Genomic DNA, 22,059 nt, shown 5'->3' with positions numbered 1-22,059 from the left:
GACAACCTAGAAGAAATGGACGAATTCCTAGAGATGTACACTCTCCCATGACTGAATCAAGAAGAAATAGAAAATACGAACAGACCAATCACCAGTATGAAATTGAATCAGCAATTTAAAAAACTCCTAACAAACAAAAGTCCAGGACCAGACATCTTCACAAGTGAATTCTACTAAACATTTATAGAAGAATTAATGCTTAGCCTTCTCAAATTATTCGCAGAGAAAGGAATGCTTCCAAACTCATGCTGCAAGGCCAGGCACACTCTGATACCAAAACCAGACAAAGATATCACAAAAGAAGTAAATTACAGGCCAATATCACCAATGGACATAGATGAAAAACTCCTCAATAAAATGCTAGCAAACCTAATCTAACAATACATTAGAAAGATCACACATCATGGTCAAGTGAAATTTATTTCAGGGATGCAAGGATTTTTCAATATCCACAAATCAATCAATGTGATACACCACATTAATGAATTGAAGAATAAAAGTCATTTGATGGTCTCAATAGATATAGAAAAGGCTTTTGACAAAATTTAACATTCCTTTATGACAAAAATTCTGAACAAAGTGGTTATAGAAGGAACATACCTCAACATAATAAAGACCATACATGACAAGCCCACAGCAACATCATGCTCAATGCTGAAAAGCTGAAAGCATTTCCTCTAAGATCAGAAACAAGACAAGGATGCCCACTCTCAACACTTCTAACCAACATAGTATTGGAAGTCCTAGACACAGCAATTAGACCAGAAAAGGAAATAAAAGGAATCCAAATTGGAAAGGAAGAAGTAAAACTGTCACTGTTTGCAGATGACATGGTACTACACATGGAAAATCTTAAAGATGCCACCAAAAAACTACTGGAGCTCATCAATGAATTTGGAAAAGTTGCAGGATACAAAATTAGTATGTGCAGAAATTGGTTGCATTTCTATACACTAACAACAAACTATCAGAAAGAAAAATTAAGAAAATAATCCCATTTACAATTGCATCAAAAAGAATAAAATATCTAGAAATAAATATAACTAAGGACGTAAAAGACCTGTACTTGGAAAACTATAAGACACTAATGAAAGAAACTGAAGATGACACAAACAGGTGCAAAAATATTCTGTGCTCATAGATTGAAAGAAATAATATTGTTAGGGACTTCACTGGGGGCGCAGTGGTTAAGAATCCGCCTGCCATTACAGGGGACACGAGTTCGAGCCCTGGTCCGGGAAGACCCCACATGCCACAGAGCAACTAAGCCTGTGCGCCACAACTACTGAAGCCCGTGCACCTAGATCCCATGCTCCGCAACAAGAGAAGCCACCGCAGTGAGAAGTCTGCGCACTGCAATGAACAGTAGCCCCTGCTTGCTGCAACTAGAGAAAGCCTGCATGCAGTAACAAAGACCCAACACAGCCAAAAATTAAATAAATAAATTTATTTGTTTAAAAAAAAGAAATAATATTGTTAAAATGACCATACTACCCAAGGCCATCTACAGACTCAGTGCCATTTCTATCAAAATACCAATGGCATTTTTCACAGAGCTAGAACAAATAATTCTAAAATTTGTATGGAAACACAAAAGACTCTGAAGAGCCAAAACAATCTTGAGAAAGAAGAACAAACCTGGAAGTATCACACTCCCTGATTTCAAACTATAATACAAAGCTACAGTAATCAAAGCAGTGTGGTATTTTCACAAAAGCAGACACAAGGATCAATGGAAAAGAATAGAACAGCGGTACCCAACCCTTTTGACACCAGGGACCAGTTTCATGGAAGACAATTTTTCCATGGACAGGGGTGGGAGGATGGTTCAGGCAGTAATGCAAGCAATGAGGGCAATGTTTGAGGCAGTAATATGAGCAATGGTTCAGATGGTAATGCAAGTGATGGTTCAGGTGGTAATGCGAGCAATGGGGAGCAGCAGGTGAAGCTTCCTCACTCACCCACTGCTCATCTCCTGCTGTGTGGCCTGGTTCCTAACAGGCCACAGACTGGTACCAGTCTGCCGTACCAGTCTGCAGCCCGGGGGTTGGGGACCCCTGGAATAGAGAGTCCAGAAATGAACCCACACTTATATGAAGTGTGGGTTAGCCTATGACAAAAAATGCAAAAATATAAAATGGAGAAAGGAAAGCCTCTTCAATAAATGGTGTTGGGAAAACAGCACAGCTACATGCACAAGAATCACATTGGACTACTTTCTCACACCAGGCACAAAAATAAATCCAAAGTGGACTAAAGTCTTAAATGCAAGGCCTGAAACCATAAAACTTCTAGAAGAAAACATAGGCAGTACACATTTTGACATCAGTCTTAGTAACATTTTTCTTGGATATGTCACCTCAGGCAAGGGGAAAAAAGCAAAAGTAAACAATTGGGACTATGTCAAACTAAAAAGTTTTTGTACCATGAAGGAAACTATCAATGAAAAGACTGTCTACTGAATGGGAGAAGAAATTTGCAAATGATATATCCAGTAAGGGAGATATATGGATATCTCCCTTACTGGATATATCATTTACAATATATATACATGTATATATGTATACATGTATATATGTATATATATAGCCACTTCTTCTTTATTCATCTATTGATGGGCTCTTAAGTTGCTTTCATATTTTGGCTACTGCAAATAATGTTGCCATGAACATAGGAGTACGTATATCTTTTTCTGCCATAAAAAGAATGAAATCTTGCAGTTTGCAACAACATGGATGGACCTAGAGGGTATTCTGTTAAGTGACGTAAGTCAGACAAAGAAAGGCAAATACTGTATGATTTCACGTATACGTGGAATCTAAAAAACAAAACAAATGAACAAACATAACAAAACATAAACAGAGTAATAGATACAGAGAACAAACACATCGTTGCCGGAGGAGAAGGGGTGAGGGGAGGGGAGAAATAAGTGAGGGAGATTGAGATACAAACTTCCAGTTGCAAAATAAATGAGTTGCAGGTGTGAAATGTACAGTGTGGGGAATAATACATAATATCTTTGTATGGTGACAGAGGGTGATTAGACTGGGTGATCATTTTGAAAGTATAGAAATATCAAATCACTATGTTGTGTAACAGGAAGTAACATAGTGCATAGGTCAATTATACTACAAAAACAAACAAACAAACTCATAGAAAAAGAGATCAGGGCTTCCCTGGTGGCGCAGTGGTTGGGAGTCCGCCTGCCGATGCAGGGGACACGGGTTCGTGCCCCGGTCCGTGGAGATCCCACATGCCGCAGAGCGGCTGGGCCTGTGAGCCATGGCTGTTGAGCCTGCGCGTCCGGAGCCTGTGCTCCGCAGCGGGAGAGGTCACAACAGTGAGAAGCCCGCGTACCGCAAAAAAAAAAAAAAAAAAAAAAAAAAAGAGATCAGATTTGTGGTATCAGAGGTGGGGGTTGGGGGAGGGGAATTGGATAAAGGCAGTCAAAAGGTAAAGACTTTCAGCTACAAGATAGTAAGTACTAGGAATGCAATGTACTATGTGATAAATCTATCACACACTGCTGTATGTTCTATGTGAAAGTTGTTAAGAGAGTAAAGAGTTCACAAGGGAAAACATTTTTTTCTATTTCTTTAATTTTGTATCTATACAAGACGATGGATGCGCCCTGAACTTATCGTGGTAATCATTTCATGACGTATGTAAGTCAAATCATTGTGCTGCACACCTTAAACTTATACAGTGCTGTATGTCAATTATATCTCAGTAAAACTGGAAGAATAAAAAGAAGAAAAGCTTTCTAAGGAGATGTCCTGGTCCCTACGGCTCCATAAAAAGTACCATAGACTGGGTGGCTTATAAACAACAGATATTTACTTTTCATAGTTTTGGAGGGTGCCAGCATGGTTGGTGAGTGTCCTCTTCCGGGTTGCAGACCTCTCATTGTATCCTCACATGATGGAAGGCGCTAGGGAGCTCTGTGGATTTCTAAGAGCACTAATCTCATTCAGGAGGTTGCCACCCTCATGATCCAGCAACCTCCCAAAGGCCCCATCTCCCAATACCATTACCTTGGATTAGGATTTCAGCATATAACTTTGAGGGGGGACACAAATGTTCAAACAATAGTAGGAGAGGAACAACAGTGGTAGCTAAAAGGTGTAGGGACATGTGTCAAAAGTTTCCAGCCCCAGAAACTCAAAACCGTCTCTTCAGGTCATCTTGGGGAAGAGGAACCTGGGAAGATGAAAGCTGCCCCTGCCCCTCCCCCCCACCCCCCTCAGTACCAGGGCTAGAAAGGTCATTTATAGCCAGCAGATGGCGCACAGTTAATGAATGGTCTCTAGACCTGAATGCCACTCATCTGGGGTTTGAATTTGGCTAGGAGTATTTCTAGGGTTTCCTTTTATTTTTTTTTTAAGCATTTTTATTGGAGTCTAATTGCTTTACAATGGTGTGTTAGTTTCTGCTTTATAATGGGGTTTCCATTTTTGAGATGTTTGCTTAGTTATTGTGAGCAATTTTTTTTTTCATTTTGTGTCTTAATTAGCTGTTGGGAAAATAAGTTATATATTTATCTAGTCACTGCTAACTGCATGTTATTAATTTTAAAACATAGTTAATTCTCTAGCATATCGTAAACAATGACAGACTTATCCTCCTCTTCCATAGTTACAGCCTTATTTTTGTTAACTGTTTTATTGCACTGATTAGAATTTCTAGAGCAATGTTAGATAGTAAAGAAATGTCAGGCTTTTGGACATTCCTACTTTGTTCATGATTTAATAGGACTGCGTCTAGGACCTTACAGTTAAATATCATGCCATTAGCTGGTTTCAGATAAGCTGTTCTTAATCAAGTTAAGAAAGTGTTCTTCTACTACTAATTGGTAGTAAAAGTAAAAACAACAACAACCACAAACCGAGAATGGATATTGATTTTTATTGGATTGAATTTGGAAAGCTTTTTTGGAATAACAGATTGTGATGCTAGTTGGCATTTACTACTCTGTCATCTTTCTTTCCTAAGAACAGCAGATTCAAAGGTTAAGTAACGGTGAGCTTTCCAAATGCATTATTTAACGTTCTGAGGGCAGAGCAGGATTACTCAGCAAGATACAATACTGATAAAGGAACAGGATGCAAGGTTAAGCCAGAGGAAAAGAGGAACCTGTAGTTGCTGTTTTATTTAAAAATTTTAAGGAAGTTGTTTATTACCTATAATTAAATAGCTCAGAGAGGCATTTAATCATAAGACTGTCAAACAGAACTCTACTACAGTTGATTAAAATCTTTAAAATTTTTTTTATGGAGAGAGACTTCATCACTTTCTCTACTGATATGCGCCAGTGTTTTCATACTTAACCTGGAAGTTCTTCCTAATCCGAATATTCCTTGCTGACATACAGGCATACTTTTTCTCCTATTTCCTTGTCAAAAAAAATAACCAAACACTAGTCCGCCTACAAAATAAGTGCAAGAATGCATAAGGAACTACGCCCCATTAAAAAGCCTAGAATTCACATGGCCACTTGGCTGTATTCCACTGGCTCAAAGACACCAGTGTTCACAAAAGTCCAGAAACTGGGCTTGTGGCTTTTTGGTTTGACATTGACATAATCTGTGGCTTCCTTTATGTTCTCATAGTCCAGGACAGAGTCATTTCTTCGTCTTCCAGGAGCTGAAAAGTCCACTTGTGTGTAGTTCACATCCTTGGTGGCCTTAGGGGAAAAAAGCAAAGAAATTTGGTCAAGATTCTTACCATGTTTGGAGGAGGTACTCAACTCTCACTCAAAGAGGCTCGCCCTAGGCTGGATGGGAAAGAACCTGGGTCCCAGGTAGCTGTGTCTGAGAGCAGGGTCAGGGCAATGAGGAATATTGCTCCTTGTGCCTGTGGGAATGAATGGGTTTAAGGAAGAAAGACGTGGAGACTTAATCCAAGTGAGGTCAGGACTCAGAGTGGACCTTGGTCAGTGACTGGGACATGGGAGAAAGGGGTTTCCCGTTAGCACCTTCATTTTTATAGCTCACTCAGACCCACTTTGTTTTGATGCTCTGTGCTGATACGGGCCTGGGAATGAAAGCCCAACCACCCTCACCTAAAGATGATGTAATGCCTCCAGAAGCACCTCCTTCCTTACTCCCGTCTCTGGAGCCACAGTGACCCCAGACTGCATATGGAGGGCTCGGATCATTGGGAGTGTCCATTACCTGGTGGGTGGGAGGTGAGCTGTCTGAGCTGTCGGAGCTGTCTGAGGACGTGTCACTGTCATCTAGGGTGAAATAGAAACTGTTCTTCTTCTAAAGAAAGCCAAAGGGTGTAAAGAGAGGATAGAGGCAATGGAAGGGAGAATGAGATGAAGACAGAGACAGAACGAGGAACTCAAAGAGGAGTGGGGGAGAGAGATACAGAGCCCCCCAAAGAGGAAAAAGGAATAGAACAGAGAAAGAGGTGAGCCTCCCAAAATAATGAGGAACATGTCCAAGAGTCCAGGCACTGCTGCTTTGTCCAGCTCCACCTAAAAGTAATACCAAGCGCACCAGGCTGGACTGTGCTTGGGAAGGGCTATCTGCTGGAAGGGGAGTAGGCGGGGCATGCTGAGCCGCTGTGGCCCAAGGCAAAGAGCTCTGGCCCCAGAAATCACAGGCACAGCTTCTAATCTAAACCTGTCACTAACGCCAGGTAGGTTACATTCCTTTTTGTGCCCTGGTCTTGTCCCCTGTAACACAGAAGGTTGGACGATGATCTCTGAGGTCCCTGCCAACCATGGAGTCTTTGATTCTGACCAGGCTTCAGGGAAGCATCAGGATCAGGGGTTGTGGCGAGGCCCATGCCTCTCCCCTTCCATTGAGACCATGAGTTCATGCAAATGGCATCTTCCGATTCCCACATGCATTGAGGCCTTATCTTGGTGGCGAGGAAGGCTGACAACCAGATTTCTCCAACTGAAAAGATAAAATTTAGAAGGACGGAGCAAACTCAAATCAACCAAAAGATGAAGCAGTGGAAAGAGCAATCTCTGGTGAGTGACTCTCTTGCTGTGGAAGCGGCAGTTTCCACTATGTGAATAGTGACCTGGTGGGTCTCCCAAGCTGAAAGAGAGAGAAAACGAGAACGTGATGTCCCTGTTGGTTCACTTGCCAGAGGGGGATAGAGATGTGAGCCATCACCAAGACTCAGATTTATTAAAGTGCCCAGATGCCATGGCTGGGGGCAGACAGAGGCAGTTGAAATCTCGGCTCCACCACTAACGGGCAGGTAGAAGAAGAGATGCCATAGTGTCACAAAGACAGGAGCAGAGACAGCCCCCGGTCCTCCACGGCAGCCATTCACACGTGACCAAAGCTAGAGAAGAACTTAGACCCACACAAACCCAATGCAATCTGCCCCACTGGATAGGATGAACAACCTTCTGAAAATGGGGGCCTGGCTTGGCCTGTACTGGGGAGGGTGTGAGGAATCCTCGGGCTAGTGGTTTGGGTAGGACAGACTAGGGCTGCTGCAGGGAGGCTCCCCGGGAGTCCAGACAGAGCAGAATAAGCTTTGTGACACGTTCTCCCCCCACCCCTGTACTCACGTGGGTAACGGGGCTTAGGCACGGGAGTGCTTCTCTCTGCCCTAGGCTCCTTCGTCTTCTTGGCAGCAGGCGGGCAGCAGTGGGCAGGGCTGGGCCTGGGGACCTTGTGCTTGGCCCTTTTCAGTATCCGTTCATTCTCCTGAGCTAGAAGGGACAGGGCAAGAGTCAAAAGTGAAAGTTCGCTAGGTCAGGCTCATCCTATCCGTGAGCACAGCTCTCATTAGAGAAAATTGACAGAGGGATCTCCTCAAACCTCAGCACTCCTCTGCTCAGAACCCTGCAATGCCCCTCGCCTCACTTGCAGTAAAATCCAAAGTCCCAGCCTGAAGGCCCTCTGGGCCTCACTCCTCCTTCCTCTCCCTGCCCCACCTCAGCTCCAGCCACCCAGCCCCTTTGCTTCTGCTGTTATGAACAAACTCTCCTGGCTTATGGCCTTTGTAGGTGTGGCTCACTTCCTCACTTCCCTCAGGTTTAGACTCAAGTGTCAGCCTCTCAGGGATGCTGACCCCCATCCAATTCATATCTCCTTGCCTTGCTTCATTTTTTTTCTCCCTAGCACTTACCGTAACCTAACACACATTTTACTTGTCCGCTGTCTGTGTTACCCATAGAATGTAAGGTCCATAAGTGCAGGGATTTTTATTTTGTTCCCTGTTGTATTGAATGAATGATTGACTAGAGTAGCTTAGACATACACCATCTTGCCCAATCCCTTGTCTTAGCACAGCCAAAGCAGTTTTATTTTCCTTAATTGTAATGTCTTCCCTGGACCGAGCCTCCTACTTTCCTACTGCAAATCAGCTCAGGAATTTAAGCTAATTTCTTAGTCTAACCATACCATTCGCCCTTCTGTTGTAATTCAAGGCCATTTCTTCACATTAAGTCCCTTGGCAGGGATGAAGGAAATTCACCAGGCTCAGGTTAAGTGAGCGCACCCTCAGGAGCATCGCAGCAGCTTGTCTCTAGGCAGAAGCTTGTCTGGGCAGTGGAAGGACTCTGAGCCATCATTCCCAACCGCAGATAGGTTGGGTCAGGGTGGGGATTACCGGCTTAGACGTTGGTGGGGTGAAGGGGCATCTGGCCAGGGATTCCTCAAGTAGTGATATTCGGGGACTCCAAAGGGGGCTCATCTTGCTGCAGGCTCGGGAGTGGTCCCTGAGGGGAACCGGGAGGGAAGAGGATGTTGAGCCAGTTACCCATGTGCCTGCTGAGCAGGTAGTTGAGGGCTGCGAGGAGGCAGGCCTGCAGTACCAGAGACACCACTGCGATCACTATTCCGTGCCAGACCTTCATTTCTCTGTTGGGAAACGAGGAAATCAGGTTAGAGGTTGCAGAGGTACCGAGACGGCTGCAAACCCATCCCTGCCCCAAGCCAGAGGCAGCCTGCGGGTGTTGCTGTGCGTCTTGGGTCTCTTCCCTCTCAAATGGGAAGGCTTTAGGGGCCGGGGAGGGTGATGTGCACACTTAGAAGCTGGCTACATCCATCAGCCTGATGGGAACCTGGGCTGGCTCTTCCCGGGCCACTCACTCCGTCAGCATGACAAGTTCCTCGCAGGGCCGTCACAGGTCGCGAGAGGGGCTTGGGCTCTCTCAGGGGCAGCAGGAAGAGACGTGGATGGAACCACTGGGGGTACCTCGTGTCCAGGCAGCACCAAGAGCGGGACTGCCCTGGAGACCCACGGAGGCGAGGCAGTGGGTCAGGACTCCTGGGAAGTCTTGGCTGCTAGAGGGTCGTTTGCTTTCCTCTCCCCAGATTCCAGTTTTTGAATCTACAAAATAGGCAGTAACAATATTAGCACCTGCCAACCGGTGGGTACTCGCTCGCTGCCCGCCACAGGGTTGAGCCCCCGGCACACCCGCCATCCTACCTGATTCGCACAATCCCGTGACCTAGATGTCACTACCCTCCTTTTATAAGGAGCAATGTGAGATCTAGAGGGCTGAGGGAGGAGTCTGAGGCCATACAGCCAGGCCTGGATTTGAGCTCTACATCCAAGCCTACACCCCCAACCATTCATCTCTGCTCCGGGAGCCTTACCTGCTGCTGGAAGCACAAAGGGGTCTAACAGGAGCAAACACACTGAGGGAGATTCTGTGAAGAAGCCCAGTGTCACACACACACACACATGCACACACATTCACCCACACCCTCAGTGCCTTCATTGGGCTTTAGGCCCAGGACTGTCTGTGAACACTGTTCCACCCTCATGAGTATGTTATTTTAAAAATTAGCATATCAATTCCATCAACATGGTGCTGAAAAGGGATAAATTAGGAGTTTGGTATTAACAGATACAAATTACTATATATAAACTAGATAAACAACAAGGTCCTAGTGTATAGCACAGGGAACTGTATTCAACATCCTGGAATAAACCATAATGGAAAAGAATATGAGAAAGAATATATATATATATTCTGAATCACTTTGTTGTGCACCAGAAACTAACACAACACTGTAAATCAACTATACTTCAATTAAAAAAATTTTTTTATTGTCAAAAAAAAAATGGTGCTGAATATGAAGTTTACTGCAAGAAAAAGCCAGGATGGTTTCAAAGCCTTTGAAATGATGTTTACTCAGCACAAGATGGGGCCGCAAGAAGGCCCACTGTCCTCCTGCAGATGGTAAACATTGAAAAGGCTATTATTGCTGGTAAGGCTTATTTTCCCAGTCAGCATTTCCAAGTGATAAGGGCAGTGTGGAATGTCCTGACATTTTTTTTTTTTTTTTTTTTGCAGTACACGGTCCTCTCACTGTTGCGGCCTCTCCTGTTGCGGAGCACAGGCTCCGGACGCACAAGCTCAGCGGCCATGGCTCACTGGCCCAGCTGCTCCGCGGCATGTGGGATCTTCCCGGACTGGGGCACGAACCCGTGTCCCCTGCATCAGCAGGCGGACTCTCAACCACTGCGCCACCAGGGAAGCCCTGTCCTGACATTTTTGTTTCTGTGTGTGGTTCTCACACTGGGGCTATCCAAGATCAAACCTGGACCAAGTTGGGAGAGAGGGGAGGCAGGAACTGGGGAGGGAGGCTGTGGGGTTCGCCACCACTGCCTCTCCAGGGCTGGGTGTTGGCCAGCTGGAGGTTGCCAGGAGCTCTTCTTCTTTGCTTAACAGATCATAAACTTATTTCCAGATCAGAAAACCTTCATTAAACAGCCTCAATCTGGGGCCCACAGGCCAAATTTGATGCCTAGATGACTTTGTTTGATAATGTGCTTTAAGGATTTGTATGCGGATGCCCTGAGGAGGGCCATGTACTTTTCAGTCCCTGATTGATCCCTGAAGGCATCTGAGTTTACCACCTTCAGCTTTTTGCATCATTTAAGATTACCACTATTCCATTTTATTAGTATTTTTTAGTACTCTTGACATTCAGAGACAGGCAGTTCCTTGTTGTCTAGAATTGTGTCCTGGGGGACCACCAATAACAGGTGTAACAGGTTAATGCAACAACTAAAATGACTAAAAATGACCCCACACATTTCCAAATGTCCCCGAGGCAGTCACTTTTTCCCCCAGTTGATAATCACTGCATTATATAAATGTTCCATTATTTTAAAACCAATATCTTGGGCTTCCCTGGTGGCGCAGTGGTTAAGAATCCGCCTGCCAATGCAGGGGACACGGGTTCAAGGCCTGGTCTGGGAAGATCCCACATGCCGCAGAGCAACTAAGCCCGTGCACCAAAACTACTGAGTCTGCACTCTAGAGCATGCGAGCCACAACTACTGAGCCCACATGCCTAGAGCCCATGCTCCGCAACAAGAGAACCCACCGCAGTGAGAAGCCCGCGCACTGCAACGAAGAGTAGGCCCCGCTCGCTGCAACAACAGAAAAGCCCGCGCGCAGCAACGAAGACTCTACGCAGCCAAAAATAAATTAAAAAAAAAAAAAACAATATCTTATTTTGTCTCTTTACACAAAACTATGTTGCCTATACATCCTTCTATCATTTTAATATACTGTGAGCACCTTACTAGCCAAATGACACACAGTACCTGTGTCAATATATAGCATAAAAGTCAAACAGATCTCAATATAGATCCAAGTTCTGTTCCCTTCTAGGTGTGAATTATTGAACTTCCCAGTGTCTCAGTTTCTATACCTGTAAAATGGGGACAATGATAGTATGTACCTCACAGAGTTCTTGTGTGGGCTTGGGGAGTTATGTTTACAAAGACCTAAATACAACGGCAGGCATGTGGGAAGCACTCAGTAGTTATTAGGTATTATTCAACCCTAAAACACTGCACCAAGATGATGACTAGAGTTGAGCTATTAAAATTGGGTCTGTCTATTTTTGGAAACTTAGGCATTCATTTTGAGTAGTTTGAAAATAAAATCTGGGCAGGATGAGGTATGAAAATGATGACAGATATCATTATTTAAGTGGCTAATGGCCCGTAACCTCAATGAGCAGGTTGTTCCTTAGGGTCTAATTGCAGATTGCTGATCAGACAGTCGGCAGAAACATCTGCTCATTTGTGCACACACACACACACACACACACACACACACACACACACACACACACCAAACAACCGGGAAATGAGCAATTCGATGTAACTATGATCAGAAAAAATGCCTGGACCATGTGAGAGTTTCGTACACTTCATTCCATCATCAAGATGGGACTGTCCTGCCCTGCCCTCTTTCAGGTTTGGATACCCAGCCCCACATTAATGCAGTGTCTTGCCAGCTGCCTCCAAACCACACGTGAGCAGAGGGCTAAGAACATTTCTTCCGTTTACTTCAGACCTGGTGGAAACCCTGAGCCTTCCAGATAGGGCTGAATTCCATTTTCTTGTTTCCCCTTCTCCTGATAAAGGAGCTCTCTTGTGGCCTTTCTCGTAGGTACAGCATAACAAAAGAGGTGAAATAATAAAAACACACCTTTTCCTGTCTGAGGCCTGCTTTCTTTGTTTAGATATATTCTGGAAAGAGTGCACAAGAGAAGATGATTTATGTGAAAATCATATGGATTAAAGTAATCCTAACCAATATTGCTAAGCTGACTTGATCAATCTTTCAAAATTAAGTAGCTTTAAAGGTTTTTTTTTATGAAGTGTTTAAAAAGATTTTTTGGCAGCGTTCATCAGCTTATTGTCTTTAAAATGAAGAATTTGAGCTATAAGAGAACAAGACAGGGAGATGAGAGCCAGGCTCCTCCTCCTGGCTCTGTCACTTGCCAACTGTGTGACCTGGGACAGGTAGAAGTCCTTTCTAGGCCCAGCACTTGACAGTACTCCTAAGGCTCTTTCTAGCCCTCAGCATTCTGTTCTTTAAAGACTGGAGGAGGGGAAAGGGAAGCATAGCTGGATGGAAATGGAATATTTTGAAAGAAAAAAATACTTCTTTCCATTTTATAATATCAACAAGCCTCCTTCATATTACTAGACTTTTCTCCCCTAATTGAATATGTAGTTTTGAAGAATCAAGAAAAGGAGGAAACATAAATACACCAAACTAATAATGAATATAACCACAGAAACAGAGAGGGTCAAAAACTGTGAGACTCCTGAGATTTTCTTTTTGTGAAATATCAATAAAATTATTGATTTCCTAGAAAAATATAATTAGCAAAACGGATTCCATAAGGCACAGAAAACTTAAACAGACTAAAACCAAAGCAAAATAACAAGAAAACAATTTGGGATCCAAGTTCAGTTCCCCTCCAGCTGCTAGGGGCAGAGAACTTGGAGTCAGACAGCTTGGGTTCACATCCCAGCTCACCCTCTGCATGAGTTGGGTCTACTTATTTAAGCTCTCAAAGCCTCTGTTTTCTTGCCTGTAAGATGAGAGCAATAATAACTAATTCTCAGGATTAGATAGATGAATATAAATGATACCTACTTCTGTGAATGAAATAAGATGCAGTAGGAGAAGCAGTTATTCTAGCTTTTGTCACAAAGTAATAAGCATCCTATAAATGGCAGCTATTATTATTTAGAAATTAAAAGCATTATAAAAACTATGTACTCAGGGCTTCCCTGGTGGCGCAGTGGTTGAGAGTCCGCCTGCCGATGCAGGGGACACGGGTTTGTGCCCCGGTCCGGGAAGATCCCACATGCCACGGAGCGGCTAGGCCCGTGAGCCATGGCCACTGAGCCTGTGTGTCCGGAGCCTGTGCTCCGCAACGGGAGAGACCACAACAGTGAGAGACCCGCGTAACACACACACACACACACAAAAAACTATGTACTCAAAATTTGTGTCCAGATAGTTTTACAGTGAGTCATTTGAAATTTTTAAAGAGCACAGAGCACCAAAAAAAAAAAAAAAAAAAAAAGGAAAACTCTCCAGGCTCATCTCATTTATGAATACAGAGGTAAATACATAATATTATATCAAAAGTTACTCCAGGGGACTCAGGCTCCCTGACTTCAGACTATAATGCAAAGCTACAGTAATCAAAACAGTATGCTACTGGCACAAAAACAGAAATATAGATCAATGGAACAGGATAGAAAGTCCAGAGATAAACCCACACACCTATGGTCACCTGATCTATGACATAGGAGGCAAGAATGTACATGGAGAAAAGACAGTCTCTTCAATAAGTGGTGCTGGGAAAACTGGACAGCCACATGTAAAAGAATGAAATTAAAACACTCCCTAACACCATACACAAAAATAAACTCAAAATGGATTAAAGGCCTAAATGTAAGGCCAGATACTATAAAACTCTTAGAGGAGAACATAGGCAGAACACACTTTGACATAAATCGCAGCAAAATATTTTTTAATCCACCTCCTAGAGTAATGAAAATAAAAACAAAAATAAGCAAATGGGACCTAATTAAACTTAAAAGCTTTTGCATAGCAAAGGAAACCATAAACAAAATGAAAAGACAAACCTGAGAATGGGAGAAAATATTTGCAAGTGAAGCAACTGACAAAGGGTTAATCTCCAAAATATACAAATAGCTCATGCAGCTCAATATCAAAAAAACAAACAACCCAATCAAAAAATGGGTGGAAGATCTAAATAGACAATTCTCCAAAGAAGACATACAGATGGCCAAAAAGCACATGAAAACATCACTAATTATTAGAGAAATGCAAATCAAAACTGCAATGAGGTATCACCTCACATGGCTCAGAATGGCCATCATCAAAAAATCTACAAACAATAAACACTGGAGAGGGTGTGGAAAAAGGGAACCTTTCTACACTGTTGGTGGGAATGTAAATTGGTACAGCCAATAGGGAGAACAGTATGGAGGTTCCTTGAAAAACTAAAAATAGAACTACCATATCATCCAGCAATCCCACTCCTGGGCATATACCCAGAGAAAACCATAATTTGAAAAGATACATGCACCCCAATGTTCACTGCAGCACTATTTACAATAGCCAGGACATGGAATCAACCTAAATGTCCATCGACAGGAATGGATAAAGAAGATGTGGTATATATATATATATATATATATATATATACAATGGAATGTTATTCAGCCATAAAAAAGAATGAAATAATGCCATTCTCAGTAATATAGATGGACCTAGAGATTGTCATACTGAGTGAAGAAAGTCAGGCAGAGAAAGACAAATATCATAGAATATCACTTATGTGTGGAATCTAAAAAAAACAAAAAGGTACAAATAAACTTATTTACAAAACAAATAGAGTCACAGATGTAGAAAACAAACTTATGGTTACTGGTGGGGAATGGGAGGGGGCGGGGAGAGATAAACTGGGAGATTGGGATTGACAGATCCACACTATTATATATAAAATAGATAACTAATAAGGACCTACTGTATAGCACAGGGAACTCTGCTCAATACTCTGTAATGACCTATGTGGGGAAAGAGTCTAAAAAAGAGTGGATATATGTATATGTATGGCTGATTCATTTTGCTCTACAACTGAAACTAACACAACATTGTAAATCAACTATAGTCCAATAAAAGATTTTTTAAAAATTAAAAAAAGTTACTCCAGGGATATACAGGAAATTAATTATTACAATAATAGAAGCTAACGTTGAGTATTTGCCATGTGGTTTATTTATCTTCTTGCTCTTCAAGAACAGATATTATTGCCATTTCCTAGATGAGGACACCAAGGCTCGGAGAGGTTGACCAATTTACCCTGGTCCCCCAACTGGAAGAGTCAAGGTTTTTTTGTTGTTTTTTTTTGTTTTTTTAATTAATTTATTTTAGTTTTGTCTGTGCTGGGTCTTCGTTTCTGTGCGAGGGCTTTCTCTAGTTGTAGCAAGCGGGGGCCACTCTTCATCGCAGTGTGCGGGCCTCTCACTGTCGCGGCCTCTTGCGTTGCGGAGCACAGGCTCTAGACGCGCAGGCTCAGCAGTTGTGGCTCACGGGCCTAGTTGCTCTGTGGCATGTGGGATCTTCCCAGACCAGGGCTCAAAACTGTGTCCCCTGCACTGGCAGGCAGACTCTCAACCACTGTGCCACCAGGGAAGCCCCAAGAGTCAAGTTTTAAACTCAAGCCCATTTGACTCAAAAGTCTAATCCTCAATCATTACAAGGAGCTGCCTTTTATATACTATAAATGCAACATGGATAAATCAAATATTTTAAATGAAGCTGGAAGTTTCTCCAACCTATAATAATAATACTGAATATTTATTGACCATGTTCTCTGCGTACTTTCACATGTATTAATTCATCTGATTCTCACAACCACCTTAGGAGGTAGGTACTATTATTATTTCCATTTTACAGAGGACAAAACTCAGACACAGAGAAGTACGTTGGCCAAGATAATGAGAAGAGTTAATGAGGCTTTGTGCCCAGACAGGCTGGCGCTGGAGCCTCAGACAATAACTGATGCAATGGAGCAAGGAAAAGTCAAGTTTATTCTTATTTGCAAAAGATGTGATTTTATACCTAGAAATCCCAAAAGAATCAATTGAAAAACTAGTGAAATTAATGAGACTGCTCAGGAAAGTCCTGAGGGCATGATAAATATTCTAAAATTACCAGCCATTCTTTGCTGGTAATTATTGCCATTAATAGCAATAATATTGCTATTATTCTAGCAACAACCAGTTAGAAAATGGAATTGGGGACAGGGGGAGCCAGGAACCTTAGCAAGCATCGCAACAGATATATCTAAGAATAATTTTAAATATAAGAATTATTTTGAAGAAAATTTTAGAAATTCACTGAGAAATCTAAAAGACTTTAAAAAAGTCTTTGAAAGAAAGACATCTCATGGGTTTCAGATTGGGAAGCTAAACGACTAAATATAAATCACTTTGAAATTGATTTATTGGTCCAATATAATTCCAATCAAAATTAGAATGAGAATTTTCTACACCTCAAAATTATTCAAAAATTTATCTGGGGAAAAAATAATAACAATCCAGAAGGGTTGAAACTTGTTTGGAAAGGAATTGTGACAAAGTGGGTTCCAGACATATCACTTTTTAAAAGTAGCGTAGACTTGTAAAATATAACTACATATAACACATATATTATAAAAGTGGTTCACGAAGCAGGGGGAGGAAAGGAAAGGGTTATTTAAGAAATTTTGCACACAGGATAATGAATTCGCTACCTATAGGGAAAAAGAAAATATCTTCGATTCAGACACGATATGACAAAATAAATTACAAAGGGATTAAGGAGGTAAATACTTTTAAATTGAGACATTAAAATTAGAAGGAAATAGGATTGGATATTCACATATTCAATAATATTTATTAAATCCCCAGATGAGAGAAAACTTTCTCAGTTTATGTGCAACAGAAGAAATCACAAAGCAATACAAGAAAAATAGATTTGGTTCTAAAATATTAAAACTTAATATGTTAAAAATTTAAAGGCAAACAGACAAAAAAACTAGAGAAAGTATGTGCAATACAATTTTAAAAGATTTTATGTTTTGCTTTTACAAAAATTGTTAAGAAAAATCCTAGCACTCCCCAAATGATAAATTGGTAAAAGGCGAGGAATAGACAATTCAACAGACAATTTGGAATGAGATCAAAGGCGTTATTGCAAGGTAGTTCTACCCACTGTGGATTATAAAAGTGAAAAATGGAAAACAATCTGATTGAAAAACAAAGATTAAATAAATTAGGGCAAAGGTATAGGATGGAATATTATACACCTAAAATTATGTTTAGGAAAAATTAATCTAAGGAAGGAGTCTTCTGTGAAAAAGTACAAGACAGTTATATTTAACTTGTACTTTATCAGTATATATATATATATATATATATATATATATATATATATATACAGTATACAATATACAATATGATCACAACCTTGTAAAAAGTAAATATAAAAAGAATGAATATTTGTAAAGAAAAAAAAAAAACTCTAGGTCATTAAAATTTTTTTGTCTATTAGTTTAATAACCCCCACGCCTCAATTCGCCTGATTCAGTTAATCAAATCCAGAATAACTCATTGATAATTATTTTGCGTATCAAATATAAATTTTCTCATGAATATACATTTATGAAAATTAAATTGGGGAATCTATTTTCAAAACGGGGAAATGGAAGAAAATATACCTAAATGTTAACAAAAGTAGGTACTGAAATGTTCTGGATGATTTTTTCCTATCAGGAAAATATTTTAAGAGTATGGAAACAAGTCTAGAATTTCTGAGTAGCTTAAATTAGCATGAGACCAAATTTATCTACATAAACATTTTATTTACATCTAAATTCTATCTCACCATATTAATATAACATTGAGATAATCAGCTAAATGTCTGAATTTCAGTCAATCAAACTTTTATGAAGTGGTCTATGTGTGTGGTCCTGGGTAAAATACCCTGATGGCCACGGAAAAGGAGAGAACACTACCTGAACTTCCAAGAGTTCATGTTGTACTTGGAAAATCAAGACATTAATGTGTAAAAAAAATCAAAAAATACAAGAGATGCCACAACAAAGCATGATGAATTGTCAGAAGGCGTGTTATCAATAGTACGTAATGTTTTAGAGGAAAAAGAGATCCCCATGCAATAGAATATTCAGAGAGGATTCACTGAGAGGGTATTATTCGAAGAACAGTGGGTGATGGATGGGTGGAGAGTGGGGAGCACAGCACTCCAGCTAAAGGTGTCTGCCGACCCTGGCTGTAGGGGACAGTTTTAGTGGAATTAATTGTCTTCAACAAAGTTCACTATAGATTTGACCACATGGGAATAAGATGATATGGGAGAAAGCTGAGTATGCTGCCAGGCAACCTTACAAGTAAGGGCAGGAAAATGGTGAGGAACAGGGACTTAGTGGCCAGGTGAACTTGGCTGGGGATTCCAACTCTGGCCTTCCTTAGCTGTGACTTGCTTTCTCTTGTCAGGCCCCAGTGTTTTATGGGAAAAATGAGGACGTCACCTGTTTCATTTTTTTAACTCACACATGTTTTGTGTTTACTTTATGCCAGCATCATGCAAAACATTTTGCATAAATTATCTCATTTAAGCCTCAAAATAACAACCTTATGTGGTAGATAATATTGCTGTCCCCATTTTACATATGAGAAAACCAGGCTCTAATCCGCCATGCAGGAGAAAGAATTCAAACCCAGGCTGTTTGGAGCGAGAGCCTTCGCCACACTGCACATAGTATTTAAGAAGCTTAGTCGAGTGCCTGGCATATATAGGTGCACAACAGGGGTGATCCTCACACTAGAACAGAACGTTCAACCCCAAATTGGCTTACCTATATAAATGCACCCATTTCCACAGGGGCTCACACATGATTTTCAGGTGGGAGGTATAAGCAACCCATAAACAAAGCTATATGGTCCTGGGAGGTCCTTGGTCCTAAACAGTCCCTGCTCCTATGACTGTCACCATGTCCACGCACCAGGAGACAGAGAAGGTCCAAGTACCTAGCTGTGAAAAGGGAGGAAATCGCGTCTGACAAACACCACGGAGAAAAGGACGACAGAGGGCTAGGGCGTCACATCTGTCCTGGGTATCAGAGAAATTGTCTCTGGATTTCCTTCAGCTCTGGTCACCATTGCAGGGGCCTCACCCCAGGCAGTTGGGACGCATCTGGACTATAAAATGAGAACCTGGATCAACATTCCAGCTCGGCAACTTTTTAAACTCAGCCACCTTGGACACCTTGCTTCCTCTCTCTGAGTCTCAGTTTCCCTGTCTAGAAACTGAAAGGGGTGAGATAAATAGATTTAGTTCTGACATGTTGTTGTTCCATGAGAATTCCATGAGTCTAAAACGACATAAAGGATAAGACTCAAATTAACCAGAAATAGCAACTTTGAATCTCAACCAGCTAAGCCACATCTCCAGTCACACGGATTTATACTTGCAGGCACAGCCAATTTTTTAGGAGGAAAATAAGTCATCCAAAATTTCTAACTAGTAATTTGACGGAAAGCATTTTTTCCAAGAAAGTACTTGAGATGAATGCAACTTGGTGATTTGAGAGAAAGCATTTTTACAATTACCTGAGATGAATGAAACTTAGTACCGAGACTAAATCAGCAGGACAAAGAATTGCAAGCAACTTCAGGAGTCATTTTGCTAGTTCTGCAAAGCTCCAGGTGAATTGGAGGGGCCAACTAAATTTTATAGAATTGACCAACTAAATTTTAGAGAAACTAAACACCTTCCTCAGATTATGCTCAGTTTGTGAGCGCTTTGGTGGCTGGGACCATGTCTAGTCCATACTTTAGCTCCACAATTCCTGGCACAATATTTAGAGACAACGTGTGGGGAAAAGCACTTTGTAACATTCTGTACTCATTGCAGTTCAATCAGTTTGCATATAATAAACACTGTTTAAGCTTGGTGGAGGGCACTTGATGTCCCTGAGTCTCAATTTTCTCCTCTGCTAATTAGAAAGCCAGAGGCCTCCCTCACATAATTTGTCAAGAGGGGTAAGTGAGACCATGGAACTTTCCAGCACTGTTCCTGCCTCATTACTGGGTCTCAGGGCCATGGGCACGTCTCCTGTGGAGTCCAGTAGGACCTCATGCTCAGAAGGGCCCCATGATGGGTTTAGTGCTCTGCTGTTGCCATCTTTAAATTCTTAATAATTTTTAAAAAGGGGTCCAAGATGTCCATTTGTACGGGGCCCTGCTGATTACACAGCTGATCCTACTCAAGGCATTGTACTGAGTAGGGTTGCCGAAGCCCACACAGGGTCAGTGCCTCAAACAAGAGCAGAGTCGACCAATAACCAAGTCTTCCTTGAGTGCCTGGTCTACACTTCTGAGCTCCCAGGCTGCAGGGACAATGGAGAGAAGCCTGCTCTAAGAACACTCTTCTATGCTAAAGTATTCTTGAAGAGTTTTCTGTCACTGACTTCAGTCAAGCCTCTCAACACCTTTGTGCCTCAGTTTCCTCAATCATAAAGAGAAGCTATGAACAGCACCTATATTTTCAGAGTTGTTGTGAGGATTAAATGAATTAATCTACGTGATGCTCTTAACAGTTCCTGGGACATAGTAAGCTCTATGTTAGAGTCAGCTATTATATTTTGCTGTTGCTGTTGTTGGCTTTTCCTTGCCCAGATGTTTGCCTGGCTTTTTTTTTGACAGTGTACATTTTCTGATTCTCATTCATAACATTTTTAAACTGCCAGGCTGGTTCCCTTCCCTCCACACATCCCAGTTCTTTGTAGCTCAGAATGAATTTTAAGGGAAATATCTCCTGCAGGGAGATATTCTCTGGGATCTGGTTCCCAGTTGACTTTAAAAGAGTAAATAATTTATAGCTACTATTGATAGAGTACTGGACTCGGCACTAAATGTATATTTTCTGTAATCCTCATAGCAACACTGAAAGGTGGCTGGTTTTATACCCATTTTACAGATGAGGAAACTGAGGATTACAAACATTCAGCAAAGTTCTTTGGATCTGGTTCTGTCTGCATCCATAGTTTATTTACCTTCTAGCCAGAGCCCTTAAGGACACTGCTGCTACTGAAGACAGATCTCAGGTCTCAGGAGCAAGAGACTCATGTCCATAAAGTGCACACTGACAAACCTTAAGTTCACTCCAAGCCAATGGCAATTGAATTCCACACCCTGGCATTCTAACACATAAACAGAGAACCTCCTCTGAAACTTCTACACATACATGTTCACAAACAGACACACACTCCTCAAACTAATTTAAAATCCTATGTGCCCAGACAATACTTACCCCCAGGACCATGAGAAAGTTCTGATCCCAGCCTCTGTTTCAGCGATGACCTGATGGAAACATCTCCCTCACCACCCCCCAGCCCCACCCGGAAGCTTCTCAGTCACTGAAGGTCAGTCGCCAATGTTTCATCATTTCCAATAGGGTGAGGGCATGCTGCTCAGAAGATAATAATCTAGCTCAGTTTTGTAGAGCGGGGTGAAGCAACAGACAACACCTCCTGTCTCTCTTGGCAGGGCTCTACCCTACTGCTCCATGCAGACAGTTTACATCGATGGAGGTTAGTCGTCTCTTTCCCTCCATGTGAACAAATGTTTAAATTCCACAAATATGCACACGTCCCGGTAGAGCGGAAAGAGCCCTGGAGGAGAAGTCAAGAGGCCTGGGTTCAAGTCCCA

The 22,059-nt window shown here is 41.9% G+C and overlaps 1 protein-coding gene across 3 annotated transcripts; it reads right to left on the bottom strand.

Moving 5' to 3' along the window:
* Positions 1–4,888: 4,888 nt before the first annotated feature.
* RHEX (regulator of hemoglobinization and erythroid cell expansion) lies at positions 4,889–21,782 on the bottom strand. Of its 3 annotated transcripts, none has more exons than XM_004315903.4 (6): positions 21,662–21,782; positions 9,069–9,309; positions 8,737–8,837; positions 7,541–7,684; positions 6,174–6,235; positions 4,889–5,683 (listed from the first exon to the last, which is right to left on the bottom strand). In XM_004315903.4, the coding sequence occupies exons 2-6, from the start codon at positions 9,077–9,079 to the stop codon at positions 5,483–5,485; spliced, it is 519 nt and encodes a 172-aa protein (XP_004315951.1). In that variant the 5' UTR covers positions 9,080–9,309; positions 21,662–21,782; the 3' UTR covers positions 4,889–5,482. The 3 variants fall into 3 exon arrangements, with proteins under 3 accessions (XP_004315951.1, XP_019774311.1, XP_033708543.1); XM_019918752.3 differs by having other exon boundaries at positions 9,175–9,309; XM_033852652.2 differs by lacking the exons at positions 8,737–8,837; positions 9,069–9,309; positions 21,662–21,782 and adding an exon at positions 8,379–8,576.
* Between the last annotated feature and the right edge of the window lie 277 nt (positions 21,783–22,059).

This window comes from Tursiops truncatus, chromosome 1, assembly GCF_011762595.2.
Source record: "Tursiops truncatus isolate mTurTru1 chromosome 1, mTurTru1.mat.Y, whole genome shotgun sequence".
Taxonomy (NCBI): domain Eukaryota; kingdom Metazoa; phylum Chordata; class Mammalia; order Artiodactyla; family Delphinidae; genus Tursiops; species Tursiops truncatus.
The sequence above is the reverse complement of the archived record's forward strand: the minus strand, read 5'-3'. Positions and strand labels throughout refer to the sequence as shown.